Here is a 24,082-nt window from a genome sequence, read left to right as displayed (position 1 = left end):
TCACTGACAGCTGCACTAACAACTATTTTCCTTTGTTCTGGTGCAGACTTGATATAATAGGACAAGGTATGTTTGTAGAAGCAATGTCTTTTACTAGACGAGCTACTGTAGTCAGAAAAAAACAAACAAAACAGATTTTTCAACATGCAAGCCCTTTTTCAGCATCTAAAATCGAAGCAACAAATTTCTGAATCAAATCAGAGTTGAGAATAGTTACTTCTCGGTAATTAGTTTGAGTAGTAAGTAGATACATTATTCTGTTATGCTGTCCATGAGAAAAGGTAGATGATACTTACGAAGCTGGAGATGAGCAATGTTAACAAGGGACAAGATTATATTATGGTTATTTTGTAGATGAAAAGAAATCGTAAATCTAACATTGATGTAGCAAGAACATACCTCCACAAACTTTACCTTTCACAACTTCTTTATCTGAGGGGTGATTGATCAGGTTTCCAGACATGCAGGAATCCCCAAAGAGTGGCCACTGAGAATGTGCGAACTACTTTACATGGCTCATGCTGCAAGTCCAATGTGTCTTCTCTGTGTGAAGCTAACTGTACACATGATGAAGAATTGATCTCTGTGTGTACAGCAAGTTGGATTCATGCGGGACACATCAAACGTGCTGCACATGTGGGATGATCCAACTTATTGCAGCTGTAGCAGCTCAGTCCTTTTCAACACCAAAATGTCATGCTCTGTGGGACCTCCTGTTAGGAATACAGCAGTGTTTATAGAAATGCAGTAAGTCTGAGAATGGGATATGTGAGTATTACTGGAACTGCAAACATAAAGGCCTTACTGGACCTCTCTGATCCCAGCTGTTGCTGCATGGTAAATACAGGCAAGTGATGTATTTTCCTAAAGCTTTCCCAAAGATGGGGAGAGTAGGCTTTGGTCGCAATGAGGATGGGGCTGTGGAACCCCAGAAATAAATGGCTTCTGACCATGAGAAAATGTAAACAAATACAAATGTTGTAGTAGCTACAGTGGGGTACAGGGAGGAAAGAAGAGAACTGGGATAAATAAATAAACGTGCACTGAAGTTTAGGCTGATGGGCATGGATACATTTCGATGTCAGAAAAGGAAAACATTTAAAATACCACTGTGTGAACTGCAGATGTGACTGGACTCTGTTTCTTTGAGAAGTCCAGAGAAAAGCCTGTTTCCAAATGTTCAGTCTTAGCTTAGAAATTACCTGAAACCATACAGGAACCCTTTACCTTGTGGAGTGTTAAAACATTTGTCTCACTAGTGTTACCAGCAGGTTTTGAGGTGTCTGTCCATGCATCTGTGAATGAAGAGGAATACAGCATTTCAAAAGAAAAATGTAAGAACATGGCTATAGTTTGTAAAATATTTCTTCAGCCGATTTTAGCGGTTCAAATTAATTGTGTTTTAAAGATTTAGGTGTTGATTTTGGAAGTATAAGATAACATCTTTGGGAGACCAAAACTTACATACATGCATATATATATATATATATATACATGTATCTTTGTGAATCACATTTGCTTCTGTATAAATGCATGTATGAGTTGTTTGTAAGACAGCTAAATAAATATCTAGGCACATAAACTAAATTAGGATGTTTTCATATGTGACAGTCTTCTCAAAATTTGGGTCTAAGCAATAATTTTAAGGCTTCAAATTTAATATCTCATTAAGAGAAATGAGGTGGAGGGAGCGCTTCTGCCAGTGCTGCAGTTTCAGTTCCATAATAAATTGGCATACTGATTTACACAGAGAACAAAAGAAATAGTTTAGAAATTTCTTTCTAATGGAAGTTTAAGTTTTGAAGAACACAGAGACATCTGAAAGGTGAAATTCACAGATTTTTCATGCTTGCAGGTTTTTATAGCCTCTGGTAATGCATGTCCTTACTCTGACATCACATGTATGTGAAAAAATGGATGTAATATTTAAAGATGTCTTTTGACAAAGAAAATATTTCCATCTCCAGAGGTGAGATTTAGCTTTAAAGGATGATGAGCAGGTTCCAGATGTGTTTTTCAATTGCTGGGCTTTCCTTTCCATAACTATTGACAGAGGGAAGGTTTTATCAAGGTCTTTGTGATGTGCTTGTTTATAATGAGTAGACATCAGTAGAGCACATCTAAGCACTTACCGCTAACAGATGACTAAAGAGAGCATATGGCAGGGAAAAGAAATATATATTTGCCCAAGCAATGTGGCTTGTTAACACTCCCACACTCATAAACTGTGTTTACATGTACTTAAAATATTTTGCAAATCCCTTTTCTAATCAGTTAAAAATAAAAGCCAAATAATGATTTTTTTTTTTCTCCAATGCCAGGCAAAGTTGATTTAGAATTTTTTTAACAAAGCAATTAAACAGTACAGAAGATTTTAATAGTATTTGCTTTGCTTCAGCATGACACCTTTACATATGTCTTATTTTCATTTAACAGTGTTAAAAGATTTATTGTTACAGAATGCTTTTTGGTTCATCCACCTGTTTATCCAAGTATAACTATTATATAGCTAGGTTACACCACAAGCAATAACATGAGTCAGAATGACCTATGTCAAATCCTGGTCTAGATCAGGCCACAAGGTTTATTTTGACCATAAGATTTCCCTCTGCTTCTATAGGATTAAATCATCATGCAAGTTATAACACCTGCCAATAAACAGTTTGTAAGCAATAAAGTCTCCATACTGTTAACTAAGTCCAGCTCCCATTCAGGTAAAAAAGGAGTCTTACTACTAATCTTATTTAGGAGGTAGATGGAGAAATGCTGGGGAAATCTGTACAGCTCTTGACATAAAAAGTTTCAGACAATCCCTGTGATTAGGCGTGTAGCATTCACCCACCTTTTTTATAACCGGCAGAACACAGTATCACTGTCTTCTCTTGCTGTGACATCTAAATGTGCAAGTCTATTCATATAGTGTTATTAGAAAGAAGACAATTACACTTTAAAGATGGATATGGACTGTGGCATACTTTTCAGAAGAAAGCATTTACAAAGAAAACTGCACAGAAGAGCTGCGTTTACTTTTGATTTTCAGAATATTCCTAGCAAATTTTTGGTAAATATTTACCTCTGCATCCAAGTATTGTCCTTCATAAAACAATTTATTCTTGCAATTTAGCTTCATTAAAGTCATAATACTGCTTTAGGTTATGATAGACTAGTGCTGTGGGATTGAATTATAAAGAGATTAATTTTAGCTACCGGAGATAATTGACCCTATAATTCCTATCACCCCTAATCCCAGTTCAAATGAACCAGTGTTAGAAGTGGCAATATTCACAATGTAGACAAGGTCATGACAGCTAGAATTGTTTTTTACTACCAATTAGATTTCCCACTTGGTGTGTTTGACTAATGTTGTCACAGAAAGGGATTTCAGGCATGGAAATACTGTTTCTTTAGAGGCACACAGGCGCTGGAACTGATGAACAGTTTGCTGTACATTTCCCAGTGTACAGAATCAGAATGCAATTGAGTGCTGACCCCTAAAATTTGAATTCACATGGGGATTTAGAACATGTTTTGATCCATGATAGAGCTAGGAACAAGCTAGATAATTTGAATCTGGAAGAAAACTCTCTTGAAATTCAACAATGTTAATATATGGTGGGTCTGGCAGGTTTGGAATGGTCTATTGGGGTAATACAGCATCCGAGGTGTATTTCAGATGAGGAACCAGAAAAAAACGATGTGCTGACTGAATAGAGAGTTGTTCAAAAACAAATCATGTTGATATTTAGCTGCAAATGACATGGAGGTTTCAAAAAAATACAATGAAGAGATAAATGGATTTTAAGTATGATATATCTTAAAAATTTCCTCAAGTGATAGTGCCAACTTCAAACATATTAGCATAAGGACTCTTATGAAAAAACAACAGAAAAACAATACTTTTGCATAGCACGTTCGGTATAAGATTATTTTTCACATTATTACTAGTTATCTATCAGCATTTTTCCAAGCATTTACAGATTTGAATTTTTGCAGTAAGCTGAAACTGCATGATAAAAAGAGACAGATAATGATAAAAAGCAGATGTATATGCAAGCCTAGCTAGAAGGAGCAAAATATACTACTACTGCCCCTCCTGTGAAGTTAATCCTATTTCTTTTAGCTATTTCTTCATTAGTTAATGAGGTCTTGAGAAAAAAAAAAATAAAGTATGTTTGAAATGGTGTTTTTGCATCCTTGCCTTTAGGAACTTTTTCAAATATTCATAGAATAGTTTGCCCTTGGAAGGTGCATTAAGTGTGAGTTTAGGCAATAATCACTTCAAATGTGGGTGGTCAGAAACCTTCAGCTGAAATGGACAAACACAGCAGCTAATCACTTTCCTCATTCAGATTCACTGGCTGGAGTCAAAATGTAAAATAGCAGAGAAAGGAGAGATTTTAATAATTAGGTTAAAAAAAGAAGCAAACTTCAAGATTTAGATCACAGATCTGCTAGCATGAATTAGATCTGAATTTGGATGCACTGTGATTTGCAGTCTTATTAACGAAAGATTCTCTTCTCTCTTGCTTTCGTGTTAACAATCAATCTCAGATCAGAAGCACAGTTTGGCTGCTGTCTTTGTGAGATGAGTATCAGTGGACCTGTAACTACATCCCATCTCTGTCACCTTCTCCAGTGCACCTGGTACCGAGCAACATCTCTGTTGACCTCTAGGTAGTGAGTCTGGGATCACAGTGAAGGGGGCCCCCATCTCCTGCAAGCCTCCCCTTCATGTTGGTGTTGTAACAAACACGGTCCGAGGGTGAAAATCTGGGAAAGCCTGCAATTCCCAGTTCTTATGGCTCTCTTATCCATGAGTACAGGAACTGCATTTTCCATTTTCAGTTGATATCTGGCATCAGTGATGTATGTGTATTCTTTTACTGAAAAAAAACAACCCCTTTATTTATCCACAGAACTCCTGAAGGAGTGAAGCTGGAAGCAGTGGATTGTTCTTTTTCCAGAGTTTTGACTTACTCCATTTCAGGCAGTATTCTTAGAATTGCACTCTCCAGGGGTACAACTGGATCTCCTGGGCATCTTCTGGCATTGTCTTGTGAATAGGGAAAGATCTGCCCCCAGAGATCTCTACACATACATGGTGTACTAGGCAAAAGCATTGCATGTCTACCAGCTCTTAAGAAGCTTGCTTTGGATGCAAGAAGACCATTCTGCAGCTGAGCTCATTGATCACTTCTAGGCTGTTGCTTCTGGAATTGCCAACCACAAAGAAGTAATCTAAAGCTCTGAGCGGTGTCTCCATGGTGGAGGTGACTAGCAATTCAATTAAATTCGTTCTGGAAAACTTTTTAAAGTGCTGATCTTTTTGTCTCCAAATGTTATCAAATTAATATTTCATTAATTTCTACCTTCGTTATTTCAGTTTTCTCCCACTTTCTTTTCTATTGAATTTGTAGTTTGTTTTCTTTTTCTTCTTTCTTTCTTTCTGTTACAACCACCAAAAAAAAATCAATACCTCAGGAGTTCTGAGTTTTTTGTTTGATGAATGTGAACCATTTGCCTGTTATGTTCTTGTCTTCTTTTTTGCCATGAGGACATATAGGACATGTTGATAGCCAATATTAATAAGCTTAACACTAATACTGGCAGTTACTTAGTACAATTTTTGGTTGTTTTAAGTGGTTTGTAAGGAAATAGTAATGCTATCCTTTACAAGAAACTGATGTCATAGTTGCATCCAGAATTCACTGGGGTTTCTTTTATTGTTTTTATTTTTCAGGTGATTCATATAACAGGCCGGTTACGTCTGAGAGTGTCACTGTCCCACGGACGGACAGTACCAAGCCAAATCATGGGACTTGTTGTCGTTGCTCATGCTTTGCCACCTCCTACAATTAATGAAGTCAGGATTGACTGCCACATGTTTGTCACTCGTGTGAATATGGACCTCAATATCATTTACTGTGAAAATAGGTACAGCTTTTAGCTCCTTTTTTTCTTTGTTTTAGCTGTATGTATTCTTTGTTCCATGGGCTTGGCAAAAACTTTTGACATTTGTGACTCCTGCAACGTCATCCTGGTGTTGTATGAGAGCATAGACGTCACTGTCATCATCATCACCTTCATTTCCATTACATTCTCAGAGAATAAAGGTAAATTAAAAACTGTAATTTGCAGGACATCTTGCTGGGATAGGGGAGGATGGACCAGGAAAGACTCCGCTAAGCTTTCCCTGCTTGCAATATCTCATTGTCCCTCTCAGAGGCAAGATGTGGGACTAGACAGACTCTGGTCTGACCTGTATGGCTGTCCTTATGCTCCCTAGTCCTCCCCTCCACAAGTTTTTCTGTCTGAAGTTTTAAAGTTTTCCATTTTTTAACTAATTTGCAGATTACAGCACATCGTGCTCAGTGTTTAATGGAACAGAAGCACAGATGGCCTAGATAGTAAGCTAGAGAGGTGGGATCTGTTGCAGTAAGAGGTGGGAAAACTGTAGAATAAAATTGGTTAAGGGCATACTGGGAAAGACAGCAGTGAAATGGGAACAGGTGATGAGGAGTTGGTTGAGGGGGGGGCTGTGTTCCATGTGATAGCGACAAGTGATCTAGGAAGGTGGAAGATAGGGTTTAAATTCAGCTGTCTGCTCCCTGGGGGCTGGGTGTCCCTGGCATCAGGAGCTGCCCACCCACGAGGGTCTGTCAAGGCAAGGCCTGGCAGCCAGGGCTGGTCCCAGCGCCCCAGCCTGGAGCAGGGCAGCGAGGGGCACGGGGGCAGCCCCAGCCCCCGGCACTGGGCACAGCCCTGGGGACGGGCCTGGCTCGGCAGGGCCTATGGCGGGGCAGGGCTGTGGGGAGCTGGACACGGGCCCTGCTGCGACACCAGCACTGCTGGGGCAGGGGCTGATGGCCCCGGGGGCTGACATGGGGTCCTGGGCCATGGGCAGGGTGCAGAAAGACCCAGGGGGGCTGATCAAGACCATTAAGGCTTATTGGTGTCCTCAGAGCCGTGAAAAATACACATAAAATTAAGGAACAGGTATTTAGAGCAGAGTGAAGATCTAAGGAAGATATAAGTAACAAAGAAGTTTGGGTCCATTAACAGAAGTCTGAGGTATGTGGGAAAGTTTGGAAAGGAAGTGAGAAGGCAATGCAGCCAAAACCAAATTTTGTCAAGGGGTCGTATCATCAAAAAGTGGAACAAACAAGATGAATAATGCAAGTTTTTCATGTGACAGCAGCTGTAGCATATTGGAAGTTAAGAGCGGAGGCTCTGATATGAGCAATCATGATGTCTCAGTCATAATAGAATACCTATGATCAGGATAACACAACAATATAAACTTTTATACAAAGAGATAAATGCTTTGTTGAATCAGAGCCTTAAATATTTTTAAATAATCTTGGATTTCAGTTATAAGGTTATCTTCGCTGTCATGTTGCTGAACTGCCACAATAGTATTATTAATAATATTACTTGGCTATTAGAGAGAACACTTCATCTAAACTTCCAAAGCAGTATCTAAAAGAGAATATATTATTCTCATTTTTAGGCCTGGAAAAACTGCTCTGTAGAAAGTGGCTTGAGCAAGGTCACAGAGAAAGCCAGTAACAGTATTAAAGTTTGGGCTGAGCTTTTGGCGGTGACGCTACCCATCAAGCGTCTAGATTCTGCACCATCAGGCAGCTGGTGAAAGAGCTCTGGGGATTAGCAGAAGGATCTAGAAGAAACCGTTTGCCTTAGTCTTTGACTTGACTCTGACCTACCTAGGTAGCAATGGAAGTCTGCTGCCACTGTAGGGCTTTTCAATGGCCGCTGTGAAATGAGTTGCTGGTATCTGTCCAGTTCTTAATGAACAAATTTCCTTTTAACCAAATCACCTGCACTTACTGTCACCTTTGTTGGCAACCTCAATCAAAAAGACAGGAGTCAAACAGACGTGAAAAATATACTCCATCAGGTCAAGTATGATATGAATTTGTGGGCCATGCTAGAAAGATATATACTTTCTCTGCCACCAGTTTGGCATTTTTATGAGCCCTAAGTTGTATATGTTTTTTTTTTTAATTAAACATTTTTCTCACACCTTCCCTTTACATTCATGTAGCAATAAAACCTTCAAATGCCTGAGAAAGGCATCAATGAAAAATGTAAAATCCATCAGATGTGAAGTGCTGATTGGTAACCACATAGAAAGCTGATAAGACATGGTAAACTATGGTAAACCAGCTGACTTACACAAGAAAGTGTTGAGCTTACTAATGGTTTTCATTCATTAAGGTAAAGGCAACGTTATAAAGCAACTTTTCCTTGTTTGTGATGTATTTTCTCTCATATGCTAGGGTAGAACGCATATGATGGTACTTGAATTTATGGTGCAATAGTTCCATTTTTAGCCCCTGTTTCAGTGTTAAAAATAGTTTATAAAAGGAATTTCAAATAGTAGAAACACTTCTGCTGGACTGGGAGGTGAATGTTAGCTCACTGAGGCAGCAGGATTTTCACTGATAGAAACTGGAGTAAGATTGACAGGACCTGGATTTCATAGCAGGTACAAAATAGAATATGACTGTAAAAGCTGGAAGAATGGAGAGGACAGAAGAAGGGAAGGAATTAACTGAATAGCTGATTGGAGCTGTCAGATTAATTATCTGGGCATTTGCCAAGGCAATTCTATGAGTCAGGGAAGTTGCAATCTCTCTTCTGGGACTATAGAAAAGGAGATAAGTATCCCATCCTGAATATATGGGCTTGACTCCTGGCACTTGCGGGCAGACGGGAAATTCTTTGTGGTGCCACAGTAAAGCAAGCACAACATTGATGAAACCAGAGAAAAATGGATCCACGCTGAGGAAGCTGTAAGCACTATTTATGGAGCAATGGGGAGTTACTGGCAGCTGCGGGGAGTATGGAGCAGAAGCCATGCTACTTAACTGAAATGAATGCTCACAGTGGACCATTGGATCAGCAGGGGTGAGATCAATAGTACTCCTAGTTTTCCAAGTCGTTGCCTGCTTGCAACAGCAGGGAGCAGGAGTGACATTACTCAAGTCTTTGGGCGCATCTTGTTACTTTCCTCTGAATGAAGAGATCTGCAGAATCCTGGGCTCGGTGCACAAACTAGTCAACAGTTAGCTTCCCTTTGACACAAGATCCGTTAGCTACAACACCGGCTATTTCTAACAATATTTCATTCTGAGAATGTTAAATGGGGATGTAAAATTTTGTTGCCTAAATTGTGGTTTGTTAATCCGTGTCTGTTTTCTAAATGTGGGGTTCATGTCATCTGAGCTTCACCATCTAGGCAAAAATATTCTAATCCTTTATTAGTCAATGGAGTGACAAAAGCACCTGCAGAGGACAAATCATCTTAGACAGTGATAAATAACTAAAAGCAAAATAAAGAGACTTCTGCTAGAGTACAGCATCATTCTGTGTATTTTCAGTGTCAACTGTTAGTGATTAGAGACCATCTGGAGAGAGCCCATAGCTCAGTTTAATTTGGACTGCCATAGCCGTATCTGCTAATATATGCCTAAAAGGAAATAACCCAGTGAATATGGTGGTTTCCAAATGGAAGAGGGTTGGCCTGTTGTCCATGACCGTGGCTGCCAATAGTTTCTTCAGATATGTAGAAACAGTCTTGTGTAGAGAGCCTCAGGCCTAAAAAAGTGTGCACAATTTGGTCCTAATTCAGCGAAGCACTGTACTGTATACCAACCTCTAAATTTCAGTCATGTTAGCAGTCCTGTAAGTCAGTGGAACCACAGATCTGCTCAAACATAAGCATGTGCATTTTTTTTAGAGTTTTACAGAACTGAGTTCTAACCCATCAACCTGTTGCTTTATTTTGTCAAAGGGCTCAGAGGCCACAAGATCTGTCTCCTAACTAGTGCTTTAAGATACACTATAATATTTCTTTCTTTTCTCCATGCAAATTATTTATTTTCCATCTTTGGTACCATTGATAGAAGCATGAGTGTCCATATTTGATATCTTTTCTTTTTCTTCTGGTTTTGGTGTCATTGCTTGCTAGCGATCATCACTTACATCTGCATATTCTTTCTGTTTCTTCTTCCACTTTTTTCATAAAAACAAAAAAAGAAAAAATCCTGTGTCCTTCATATGTCTGTTTGAAACAGCTTTTTCTTAATATTATAGAATCATAGAATTATTTAAGTTGGAAAAGATATTTAAGATCAAATCCAACCATAAACCTAATACTGCCAAGATCACCACTAAACCACATGCTTAAGTGCCACATCTACAGGTTTTATAAGTACCTCCAGGGATGGTGACTCAACCACTTCCCTGGGCAGCCTGTTCCAATGCTTGACAAACCTTTCAGTGAAGAACTTTTTCCCAATATCCAATCTAAACCTCCCCTGGCACAACCTTAAAATCAAGAGATTGTGAATCTGCTTCCACAGTTGCTTTACTGGGTTCATTTTTATTTGTGAAGACTTTGTACAAACATGCTGCTGCAGAGAAACCAAATACAGCTGAGTCAAATGCACCAGAGGATGAAGCAGAATTATCATCTTCCATGTCAACCCTGCAAACTGTAGCACTCGCAGCCTGGGTACATCACAGGGCAGTGGCCTGCCTGGAGATTGCCCCTTTCTGCTAGGCTGGGCAGGGTGGGATTTCTCCCTGATCTTGAAGCAGAGCCACCTCCTAACAGAAAACACACAGTTCTTTGGCCAGAGAAGAGACATCCAAATGTGCCTGTGTGGAGAGTGTAGACATGGGAGGGGAAGAGACTTGAGTTCTAGTTCCTGCTCCATTGACTGTTTTTACACTTCGTTTAATATAAAAAGATAATGCACGGTCCAGCAGACAGAAACCTTTCAATCTCAGACTCCCTTCCTTATAGTGAGGTTTCTTATGACTGGGCAGAGATCCCAGGTCCTTTGTTTCCCAGCCCATAATTCGCTGTGCAACCAAAGTGGAAGAACTCAGCAGGAGGGATGAGGAGTCCCATTGCCACCATTCTAGACTTGTCTTTATCCTGGTGATTCTGTCCTCACTGAGAAGGCAGGAGAGGTGCTTTTCAACTGTAGTTTCTGATAAACATTAGATGGCTATCCCCAGACAGGTATCTTACATTTGGTTAAGTGCTATAGCTATTAGGCAGTTGTTTGAAAGTGCACATCCTTCAACATGCTGTGTCATGAAAGTGGGAGAAGGCTGCTGTATTTTGTGTTAAATTGATTCGACATTTTTTACTAGCAAATTTGAGTCCACCTGCTTTACCTGTGATGTTTTTCTTGTCTGGGTTTTTTTTTTCATTTGGGACAAAACTCCAGTGCTACTTTGGTGCTGTCTGATGCTTTCATTCTCCTTCACTCTTTCTAGTCTAGACTTTCTAGTCTCCCTGCCTCGGACACCCAGGCAGACACAGCTCTGCTAGTGAGTGCCTCAGTGGCTGTGTCTGCCCTCTCTGCCTGCTGGCAACCCCTCAGATCTACACAATTAGGTTTCTGGTTTAGCCTCCCCACTGGCCTCCCTCAGGATCATGCTCCAGTTGTTTCAGCTATCTGGTTATATCAAGATGTTTGGTGTTTCTTACAACTCCCTTAAATGGATAGCAATTATATCTTACAATTGCAAAGTGGGCTTAATCCCAATCATTGCAGCATATTTCAAAGCCTAAATTATTCTTTTTTCCAGAAAACCAGACATACTTTTAAATGCTTGTGTGAGCAAGGCATTTTCCAGCTGTTTTGCTATTTTCTGTACTGCATTTAAGGATGTTGACATCTTGGCACTCCACAATAAAAGTTCACACACGCACACAGACACAAGCACACAGACACACAGACAGACGCACATACACAAAGGTCTGCAGAATAGATTTTAAAGTTTCTGTGTGCAATAAACAACAAAGTCCCAGTTGAAAGGGCCCAGAGTGAAAGCTGAGCTCCCAAATGAATTAGACTAAAAAAGATAACACCCCGAGGCATCTGTATGTCTCAGCATTTAAATTATATCCCTTGAAATATCAGTTTGGACTTGGTGCCAAGAAATGGTTGAAGAGCTTTTTCATGAATATACCCAATAGAAGACCAATCTGTTGAAATGCAATGTGTCTCTAATCATTTGGTATAAACATAACATGTTTTTACTTTATTATGTAACCTTGAATCATCTTGGTCTTTTAATGAGGATTTTGGATTGTTGCTAATGCTTTACAATTTCATGGAATTATATTGTCTTGGTGTTATGCTACAGGGAGAATATGCACTAGAATTTAACTTTCCACTTATTTAAATGGATAAAATTATTTCAAGTTTTTTTAAAAAAATGTTTTATTTCTTTTTTTTATTTTTTTCCCTTTAAAGTTGTCTTGGTTGTACAGATATTCCATTCAAATTACTATAGTGGTGGAAAAACTTTTTAGCAGATTTCACTTTCTGAGTCATTTGACTGTTCTTGTATTCTTTTCCTTCTTGAATTATAGGCTGTATATTTTTTTTCTTTTTTAGGATTAGTGATTACATGGATCTGACCCCTGTAGATATTGTAGGAAAGAGATGTTACCACTTCATTCATGCTGAAGATGTGGAAGGCATCAGACATAGTCACTTAGACTGTAAGTACTTCAATTTTTGTCAAAATAATCTGGTACAACACTTCATTGTTCCTGAACTATTATTTGTATTCCATGACTGGGGTCTTCTGTCTTGTACCTGCTTTTTTTTTTTTTTGTCATAGGGTTTCATAGAGGGTGACTCAAGCTTTTTGTATGATTTATTTTCAAGTCTTTTTATAGACATATAAGTTTGTTCACATATGTGGAAATAAAAAAATATATTGGTATTACCAGAGTTTCCAGGAGCTGTTCACTTACATGTTCTGTGCATTATTTTACTCCTTAAAAAAGGTATTGCTTAGGTGAGAAAATCCTTCTCTAGCACAGAAAATGAACTCCTCTGTTTTTTATTTCTGAGTCATAACATGGAAGTCAAAAACTGTGGCATATTTGGGATTGCACCAGTTTTTTCAATACAGAACTGAGCTACAGCTCTACCAGTGTTTTAAGCACCCCGTGTATTAACATCTAGATGGCCCCCATCCCTATAGCATCTAAGCCCCTGTTATTTGTACACAGGTAGTATCTGATCAGGATAAGGATAACAGAACAAAAATGTACAAAGACAAACCTTACCAGAGAGCATGTGCACATGCCTGTGTATGGGGGGAGGTTCAGCTTGATTCCTTGTAATTAAACTCTTTTTATTCCCCTTATTAAAAGCCATAGGGCCTAATTCTTTTCTTGTTGAGATCTGTTGACTTCAGTGATGACGCTCCTGATTTACCCTGGTACGAAAAGAGACTTAGGCCCATAATCTCTAATTTATCTGTGCCTGCAGTAAAGCTAGATAATTCTTTGGAAGTTTCAGTGACTGACTGCACTTATGATTGACTTGTGTGTTTTTCTTAATGTAAAAGACTATCTGCAAACTGCCTTTTAAATTCAGAGTCCCAGATCTGAATAACTCTACTCCCCTTGTGCTATGTCCTGCTAGCATTTCCTAATAAAAGGGTAGCAGCCCAAGTACAGCCACACTTAATTTGCTTTTACAAAACCATATGACTACAATAGAAGGCAGTATAAATCTTAAGTCTGAAATTACCTTGCTTGATCTGCAAGGGAAGATAGGACAATAACTGCAACTGGAAAGCAGGAGAGCAGGGACAGCTTCCACAATAATATATGGCAGCCAACAACAGTATCAAGCTCTGTAAAGCTTTCAAATAGTCCCTGAAGTTTCTAGAAGGTAAAGTTCATTTGACATAAGAAGGTCAGTTTAACTACATTTCTGTGGATGGGAAAAAAAAAATCAACTATCCAAAATGATAAACAAAGTAATTTTGCATCATTTACATTTTGAGCGTTTAATATCCAGGAGAATATGTCAGTTGCTCAGAAATGAAAGAACAAATTCAGAAACTTACATGGTGCTCTTGAAACTGGAAGTCAAAAATGACAAGTTGCACTTCCACTGCACTATCTGACTGAGGAAATAAAAGATATTTATGACTCAGACTTAACATACCACCTGGCAGAGATGAACATCCCATTTGAAAAAGACCTTAATCTTCTGAATGACCACTTCTCTCTGAAATAGAATATGCTTTATGAAACATTCATCTTCAGAAAACTTAGAGACCTATGCAGACAGTGTGAGTGCAGTGTGGTCCAGTGTGTGAGGACTGGACTAGGACTCAGGAGACCCTGGAGACAGGAATGACTTCTAGAAAGTCACTTCACCTTACCGTGTTCCTGCTCTCACTGTATGTCCAGTTTAGCTGATTGGATTGCAAGCTTTATAAAGACAGGGACCTTCTCCCATTAGCAGCTTCCAGCACAGTGGGATTCCATTCCATACATTTTAGTACAGCCCATAGAGCACACGGCTGATTCATGCTTAGCATACTGTCCACCAGAACCCCCGGGTCCTTTTCCACAAAGCCACAACCCACCCAGCCAGTCCCCAGTCTGTACCATTGCAGTCCATCCCAGGTACAGGACTTTGCATTTGTCTTTTCATGTTGTTCAAACTCATGCTCTGGATGAAAGGCCTTCAAGTTCAAATTAAACTTGGGAATAGCTCAGGAAGTATACCTGCCCATTGTAAAGTCCTGCAGAAGCTGAAGTGATTCATATCTTTGCCTAGAGAGATACTCAACTTTTCCAACATTTAGAAAAACCAAGAGAAAGAAATTGCAAAACGCCAAGACACTTCATAGCAACTTGTCCATCCTAGAAAATCAAGTTCAAACCAAACTATAAAGAGAAAATGCTTCTTGTTTAGTTAAAATAAAATTAAAAATAAAATTCAGGAACTTGCAGGCACTGGCTGTAGAAGGTAAAACCAAGCAGAACTGCAGTTCCCCAAAATAAACAATGCAGATTTGCCAGTACAACACAGGAAATAATTTCTTAAGATTACAATTTTTTAAAAAAATGCAATTTTTTGAAGAGGAAGTGGAAGTTAGTATAATAGTTAGAAAGCCCTATTTAAAAGTAGAAGCAGGACTTGAGAAAGCAGCAAACTGAAAGGGTTGTTTTTGATGAAGGACTGCAGAATGCAGCTAAAAATCTTGATTGATTTTTACAGGAAAGAAAATAATTTTTAAAGATTAGAACAAGAAAAATCCTAAATTGCAGTGGTAGATCTAAGGGTAAAAAGAAACACAAATAAAACTGCTACTCTGCCTAGTCACTGACAACATATCAGACAAAAATGGGAAAAGTAAGACCAGTACATCCTGCCTTCTCATCCAGGTTATTCAAAGACATCAAAGGGGAAAACAAGCAAAGAAGAAAATGTTGCACAAAATCACACAGAAAAAATCAAGAGGGCTGTTGATGGCTTCAGATCATAGCAGCCCATTAGAAACTTTGAAAAACAGGCCTTGTTAATGCTATCTCAGATAAAAGAAGACAAAAGCAGTTTCAGGAATGTGACCATTACAAGTATAATGGTGAAGAAGGTCTGCAGGACTATAGCAGTGACAACAATCTTTTGTAAGGGAACTGCTGCCCTAACAAAAGGTCAGGTACGGTCAATGGAATAGCTTTCATTGGCTTCAATGGACATGGGGATTATTCCCTAAAAAAACAAATTTATAAGGAGTAAAATTCTGACCCCAGTGAAGTAAATAGCAAAAATTCCATTAGGATCAGATTTCTACTTAGAAATTTATGTTAGTTATAGCTTGATGCCCTTGTGGATTAAAAAACAACATTCATACTCTAACTCTTCATATGCCTGCATTTTTTTGCAACAATAATACATGGTAGTGATCCCACAAATTATTGAAGTATCAGGTTTTTTCAAACAGAAATAAAATGTTTAGGGATATTGTTTCTATCTTGTTTCATTCAAGCTTTCAAACATCATGCTTTTTCACAAATCTCCCAGCCAATTGTTCGGTGTTACAATTCTACCTTATCAAGCTGTTTCCCATTTTATAATGCTTCATGGTTTCAGAAGTTTGGGAAACTTCTTGTTTGTTCACCTTTGCTGTGTTTATTGAACAAATTGCAGGTAAAATCCAGTCAGATATCCTTTATCATAAATCAAGTCTCTCAGAAATTATAGTAAAAATGTTCTCTAGTCTAACAGCCTGTACCCCATCCAGCATCATGGCTCAGCTGCTGGCTTAGCTGACACACGGCACTGGCTAAGATACAACAACCTGAGTTTGAATCCGAGCCCTCAAAATTTTCAGGTCTAGCTGTACATTGGCTCAGATACGGTAGCTAATCCTAGCTCTGTGTAACAGAGCTCTTCATTAGGATATGTGGCATGAAAGAGTTGAAGCTGAATGTTTTACATTTCATAGTAACACATCTAGAACACCCTAGAAAGACCCCTCCTGCCCCCTGTTCTACTTTACCATTTGTAAGAATGAGGAAGGTGAACAGATGCTTTTTTTCTACTTAGGTCTGCATAGAAACATTGCAGGGCTGCACTGCATGTCAAGCATAGGACAGTTCTTGCACTTTCACCAAGGCATGAGTCCCTGCATGGGTAGAACTGCCCTTGTTCCAAAGACAAAAAAACATCCCTGGTCTTAAAGCCAGCAGATTAATAAAATTCCTGTTGTGTCAGGTCCTAGCACTGTCCATAATGCTCAGCAATTGACACTCACTGCTCTCTGGAGTACGATGCTATGCATATGTGCTTCTCTTTGGTTGATGTTGTTATCACACAAAGGTCTATAAAGTCCCTTTTTGATTTAAGAAGTACATTTCTTGGTAAGAGTGAATGGATGTTGTATGCTGTAGAGGTATACAACTTCCATTTAATTGAAAAAAAATTACGATCTTCATTGAGCATCAAGTACTTGATCTTAATGTTCAATGAAGGTCATTAAGAAAGCAGCAAGGAAGGATCAAAGTCAAGACCTCTGAAGGTGACCGTGAATATACTTTTGGACAAACATAGAACATGCCACCATTTGAAAATTAATATATTGGTTGTTACACTGTCACAAGTATATATTGGTATATAATATGTGCCTTTTCATTTTGGAATCCTAATTGAGGTCTAAATTCAGAAACCCGACACTGACAAAAAAGATACTTGTTGTCCTCAGCTATTGCTTCGAAAATATCATCCTGTTTCTTCAGGATTTGATTTACAGCTATAAGAAATACAATTCCTCAGGAACAGTGAGCCAGGGCAGTTCATTTCCCATAAAGCAAAGGTCTCTGATGAGTATGTTTGGTAGCACTCCCTCTGATCTACTTTATCTGGTTTCCAGTGGTTAGAATAATCCAGTCTTTCTGAAAATAAACTATTCCACATTCACCTTTTTCACGGCTCCCCTATTTTTCAAGGGATATTACCCCCTCAGTCTGCTTTTAAATCAGTTATATATTCATGATTTCTTTTATGTATGTTCAGTAGAAAAATCCTATTGCTGTACAAAATATTGCTTAGTGGTTTAGCCTACCAACTGTAGTTGAACTAACCCTTTTAACTTATGCACATCAGTTATAATTTTTTATTCTCTTAATAACCTCAAACACATGAAAAACAAATAGAATGAGTTGATAATTTCTAACAGTAAAATACACTTCACATATTTTGCTATCATGCTGTGGAATAACTCTGCAATGTCAAGTAGCACACAATTAGTAAAACTGTAGGGGGAAAAAAAGAAGTGTTTTGATCCTGAGGAATTTTTATCCTAATCAGATCGAAATTTCAATGCTCTTGTAGTGCTTAATATCTTCAATCACCAAAAAAATCAAACTGATTCCAATGCCAGGTTTTGCATTCTGGGACTGAAATAAAATGCTAAAATATACAAATGAATCTCATGTTTGTACAAGTTTATTATCATCACTAAAAAGCAAGATTGATTCTAAATTAGGCTGATAGAATGTCTGGTGTTTAGCTAATTCTTAAACCAAGCCTGCCTGGCATCCTGATGACAGTCTAGTATATCTTGTTTACAAAGTATTGCAGAAGTGTTGGTCTGACCACCTGCACAATCTTCCTTTCTATCCATAATATGGGCCAGCAAAGATTTCTTCATTGGAGACTGGCATCCTTGTGGCCCTTTCGACTGGAGATAGTGGTGGTAGAGCAAGATGAGTGATCAGGAGATAAGAAAGTAGAAGTTGGAGCTTATAAAAAAACGTATTTTTTTTATTCATACAAGGAAAAAAAGGAGCAAGGACTTTGACTTTAGCCTGTGCCTAGTGTTTGTTTTTCAGTCCTAATGAATCCTAAGAGATGTGCACCCAACCAAGAGCGTGTATGATTCTTGTCTTTTAGCCATGCTCTGAACTCCTGCAGATGTGTTTGCTTCTGCAAATGGTGCTTTGGGTTATAAGAGATGCTGGTCTGTCTAGCTTAATTTCTTTGTCTGCTTTCTGACCAAAGCTCGTTACTTTAGAAGAAAGGGGGAAACACTGCTATAGGCAATTATGTACACCATGCACCCTTGTTTTCTCCACAATATACTATTAACTCGTGATTGGTTCGTTCCTTGAAAGATGAGAATGTATACTGCTGCTTACATTTCTGTTTGTGGGCCGTTGTTACTATTGTAATATTTGGTATTCTAATTACCTATATAAATATTCAGATATCATTTTAAATCCCAAAAAAAATCTAATCTTCATGATATTTTGTGGCTAAGATTTTCACATACAAATTGTATACTATTGGACAAATGTTTTCTGTACGTAAAGTATATAAAACAGTTTATCAGAAGCATCAGATCTTTTGGATAGTAAACAAACCAGAAAACTCTACAAAACTAAACGTCTAAGCTATTTAAGTCATTAGCTGCAGAACCTAATTGCAGAGTTTTGCCTTCTGTAGATAAGCAATATACAGCTATTTTGCAAGATGCCTCAGATATAGTTTGCATCAATGACCCTTTAATTCCTGATGCTATTTCATCTTCAAATTAAATGTAATGCAATACTGATTAGTATGTTCCCATTTCAGTTTGTAGGCTCTCCATTGTAAGTCTTCCAGAGCTCAAAGTCAGTTGAAATTTACACCTAAACTCTCCTACTTTTATATTAAAAATGCATGTAGTGCCAGCTGCGTAATTACAGCTACTACATTAAGGGGCTATAGAGTGAAGGTTGAGCTTTGACTTCTGCTGGGAACCTCTGGTTTCCCAGTTACTCCCTTAATAATTTTCTTTATTTTTTTTAGTCTCTTTGTGCTCAAAATTTCCAACCCAAAGATGAATTTATGCTTTGATATTATTCTTGTGATAGATTACAGAAGCATATGATAAATTGCAAAGCCATGGGAATAAAAGGTTTTGCTGTGCACCTCCAGCAGCTTCACCTTCACTAAACTATTTCCATGGTGACTTTTGCTACATAATGTAAATGTATGCCATTTTAAAGGGGAAAAGTACTTCAGCCATGTATCTTTTTACCTTCATTGCTGATGTTTGCTCCAAGATTACTGAGACCAAAAGTGTTCATCACCTTCTAGTCTAAGTCAGAAAGAGTGTTGCTCCACTGAAAATCCAAGGACAGATTAAAGATTTTGTTTGTAGCTTACTACACTGTGAAATACTCCATCCTAAAATGTCACTATGTGAAGGTATGAAGAAATGGTTGCAGATCTTTCCAGAGTTTTAGAAATGTTAGTGCTACTGGGTTTTTTTCTCTTCTTTTAATTTTTGAACATCTGAACTGTTGACCTTGTGTCTCTGAGGGAGACAGTTTTCAAAGCTGGAAGGGTATGAAAATAGTAGCAGTAAATTTGTAGCATGTATCAAACATACGACAGTGTGGCAATAGTCTTATTAGCACTCATTTGAAAGAACCTGCATAAATCACTTGTGGCTTTGCCATCTGAGAGTGATGTGGCCAGTGGCAGGTCAGTGTTGGTTTTGATGTCTGATTACATATCAAGTGAGTGGGCTGGTGTTCGGGTCTTTGGCTCAGTGGGCTTTTGAAATGCCCTGGCAAACATCTGAAGCCTTTTACTCAACATCCATGGACTGCGAGGTATTGGTTCTGAGTTCATAAGATGTTTACTTGTTCAGTGTAGAGGAATTATAGAGGAATGAAGCTGGGTTAATTAACATTGATAATATACAGCTGTGGGCTGGCTTCAGGGGCCGTGGGTTGGCTGACATGGATAATGTGCTGCTGTGGCTGGTTCCTGCTAAGTAGTTAAATAGCTCCAAGGGGTATGGAAGAGAAGGACTGTATGAGGAGGAGCATTGGATGAAGAGAGACATGGAAGAAGCAGAGGGAGGAGAGAGAGAGAGTGCATGCCCTGGATGTATGAGAGAAAAGAGAGGTCCCAGGAGAAGCAGGAGGCCCAGATGAGGAGAGGCTGGATGGAAGAGGAGCCCAGAGACGGAAGAATCCAGATGCAGCAGAGGCAAGAAGTGGGTGGACTGACCTGAAGAGGACAGAGAAACAGCATGAAAAGTAGATGAACTTTTGAAACCTTGTGGGGAATTGGTGGCTGTGCTGGGGCAAGGTGTGGGAGCTCCTTATTGAAGTTAACCTGGAGTGGGATGGTAAAAGCCTTGCTGCAGCCGGCTAGTTTGGATAGTGTTGTGACAACTCAGAAGTCCTTTTGTTTTTATTTTACAAGGAATTTTCTTTGGTTAGTGTGAAGCTATCTTTCTAAGGCTTATGGAGAAAGGTGAAAAAGTTTTGGTTTGTTTCCTTTTCTTTTCTTTTTACAAGGCACCTGCATAAAGGGACAATATGCTTTAAATATGTCTAATGTCACTTACTGCCAAGTGTGAGATTGTGATGAAACTTTTGGTGGTTAGAAGGGTCTGGCATGCCCCCATGACACTGTGCTGTGGATCCATTTCCTCAAGGGATTAGGCTGGGAAAAATCACTCCTTTCACTTGGTCCAAGCACACAAACAGGGACTCATCCCAGAAATGAAAGCATGTTTACAGAGATCCAGTCCCTTGAAACAGACCATCTTTAACCTATGAAAATCAAAAAGAAAATTAATATTGCTGCCAATCTGTTTCTGTGAAACTTCTGTCCCTTTTCCTATTTGTAGGAGATATAGTCGTGTATAGTCTGCTAATACATTTGGTATGGAAAGGGTTATGTTCTAAAGCCATTAATCTTACATAGGTTGTCATATGATGGACACTAATGTTAGTGGAGACATGGAGGACAGATTTAAGTTTCTTGAGCAAGCAGGGCCAAATTTCTCCTCTGATGTTGCGTTTTAGTAGCTGAGGGCAAAATTTGGATCTGGGATTTCATTTTCCCCTCCAGTTTGAACAGAGTGAGTTCATTAATGATAATGGAAGTTCTGTCTGAAGTTGGTGTTCAAAGCGGGCTTCGGTTTCTAAACGACCGTTTCAATATTAGCAGAAGGAAATCACTTTATGGCAGGATTGAAGTTTTAGAAGTCATGGGGAGACAGACAAATCTTGAGGGAAAAGAAAGTTAAGAAAGAAAGAAGAAAACCTAGAGAATCCTAGGTAGGCAAATCTAGTGTTCATTTTTCAATGCAGTTTTTCATTACACTTATTTAGTTTATCTACATCATTTTTGTCTACAGAAACAAAAAAAATATTTTCTGATACGGAAGCTTACAGCATGCATGGAAGATTGAATGCAATGTATCACTAGATGCTATATTACAATTTTGCCATTATATTTGATCAATACCTACATGCTGTTTTAAAATATCTTACCTAGAATTATATATTCTTGTTAAGTTAATGGTAAGCATAATTATAAAATTATAATTTTAAATGGTGGACTACAGGCAAATGGTGTGTTATAACCACCATGAAAGGGAGAAGGGGAAAAAAAAATGTGTCTGTTCAAGTAGAAGGTGGCGATTTGTGCTTAATGCTGGAAATAATTAGTTTTCTGACTTTGCTGGGTTTTAATAATTTTGCACTGCTGCTGTGAACTGATGTCATGTAAACTGATAACATAGTGCTGATTTTAAACAAAACGTCTTCCTGGTCCTTATCTGAGTTAATATGGAATGAAATGAAGGCAGAATCTCTAGCAGAGGCTAGGAATTATCAGAAGGCTGGAGTACCGCTGTTCAGGAGTTAGGATAGGTTACAAAATCCGTAAATGTTTTTCCAAACTATTTTCACTATTTAGTTACTTCTCTTCCCTAGATGGACACATAGCATGCAAGACACTTATCACTGTATTTGGCAAGTGATGACGTTGAGCTACAAGCTTCGATCCTAATATGAATCCACATTTCCTTTACAGTTTGATTCAGACCACTTTTAACATTTGCTTTTCAGCAAAGTGAGGCAAGAAAAATATTGCTTAGTTTGTAAAGCTTTCCAGTTTTTTCTAAATGGTTGATTAAGACTTTCCCTGCTGCCCCCCACCCCACCCCATCCCCGGAAGGTTGTTGATACTTATTTTTGCCTCATTTGTCAGGTATTTATGTATGTAACATCCTCACACTGGAAGACTAAACAGTATTCCATATTGCAGAAGTAAGCAATGAATCAGTTCCCATGTTTAGCATTTTCAGAATGACTGTATATGCTTAAAAGAATTGTTCCAGGAGAATGAAGAAGTTAGGTAGGAGTCTGGATACCAGTGGGGTACCAGTTTTCTTTCATGAATCTGACCTGCTGTTTACTGCTTGCTTTTTGGAAAAGACAGCAATTACTACTGTCTAATCTTCGTATCGTGCTACCAGCCAAGTTTCAGCCAGTGTTATTGACACAATACACTGCATTTACCCAAACCCAGAAAAAATGTTCTCTGTGAGCACTCAGGGCATGTGGTGTGACCAACATGCAGCTTTCTAAAGCCTCACAGAACCAATATTCTTCTAAACAGTTATCACCTTTCTGTTTTTCTTAAGAGAACTCTGAGACACGGTAGGTCACACAGGGCTGGTAAGCAACTGTGTGCAGTGAGGGGAGGTAGAGTGATGTGACCCAAGGGGACTTTTGTGATGTGCAGGTGGCATTCTTCCCCAAGTAATCAGCTGTGAAAGCCACACTTTTGGCCTGGTGAATAGAGAATGCATTTGCACACTATCCTGGCTTACATCCCCCTCATCCTCACCTCACCCTGTGTAGCAGATCCAAAATCGAAGTGTTTGTGGGGAATGATATAGATGGCACACGTTTGCTCATCAAATTTCTACAAGTCTCCTACCATCTAGCTCCTTATTCTGTTTAAGTAACAAACATCATTTAACATTCCTAAATATGGCTCAGTATTTTTTTTCATTGCTAAAATCCGATTTGTGGATACCTGCTATTTAAAACTTCTAATTCACTAATTGCAAAATCTATAGAAAAGTCCTTCCAACATCAAAGCCTTGCTTGATCCTCGGAGCTGTTATAAATGAAAAACTGTCTCTGTTACAAGCAAATAAGGCACTTAATGCACTCTTTCTGGCTGTGATGCTATTTTTCCTGTGGGTTTTGAAAATGACCTTCCTGTAAGCATCAAGGACTGTAACTTTTCGTATAAAGAAACTTGTTCTTGTTTTAAGTCTATGCCAGGTTCATTCCCCCATAGCCCACAGTTTTCAAAAGCAGAAGAAAAAGTAATCCAGAATTAAAAAAATAATAAAAAAAAAAACCCTCTGTTTCCAGAACGAAGTTACCCTGTCAGCTTGCCTTGGGCCTTAGGTGGAGAAGTGGAGATTAAAGAGTCAGTATTCCTTTTCATGTTTCGTCTGCCAGTTTTGTGAATGTAGAAAGAGTACTTGTGGCTGCAGCTAAGTATCTGACTATGGTATTAAGTATAGCATTTTCATCCTCATGCAGTAAATTAAAAATATTCTTATAAGTTTATCACAAGGGGAATTTAGTATCAATACTATCCAGTCATTGATAAAGGTATTTCAAGGAGAAGGGTGAATAGCACAGCAGATGTAACCTCAATATTTTCACCAATTATAAAGAGCCTCTTTGTGAAGCTGTGTGAATATGTAAGATGATCTCATCATTTCCTATTTACTCAATACTTACCTGAATACGCAATATAGTGTAGCTTTTAAATGCATATGCACATGAGTAAAATGTCCTTTTGTAAGAGACTTTGCTAAAAGACTGCTTTTGATACACAATTTCTTCATCTCCTCTTCAAACTGAATTAAGCTACTTCCTTCTTTTAAAACA

At 38.5% G+C, this 24,082-nt stretch overlaps 1 protein-coding gene across 3 annotated transcripts in view; it reads left to right on the top strand.

The window, feature by feature from the left end:
• NPAS3 (neuronal PAS domain protein 3) overlaps positions 1 to 24,082 on the top strand; it is a 622,181-nt gene that overhangs the window by 577,258 nt on the left and 20,841 nt on the right. For all 3 annotated transcript variants that reach the window (XM_080397022.1, XM_080397023.1, XM_080397024.1), the window contains 2 exons: positions 5,741 to 5,934; positions 12,447 to 12,553. In XM_080397022.1, the coding sequence (XP_080253148.1) occupies positions 5,741 to 5,934; positions 12,447 to 12,553 (301 nt within the window). The remainder of the gene's footprint in view (positions 1 to 5,740; positions 5,935 to 12,446; positions 12,554 to 24,082) is intronic.

The sequence above is a fragment of the Falco punctatus genome, assembly GCF_963210335.1.
Source record: "Falco punctatus genome assembly, chromosome: 7".
Taxonomy (NCBI): Eukaryota; Metazoa; Chordata; class Aves; order Falconiformes; family Falconidae; genus Falco; species Falco punctatus.
The sequence above is the reverse complement of the archived record's forward strand: the minus strand, read 5'-3'. Positions and strand labels throughout refer to the sequence as shown.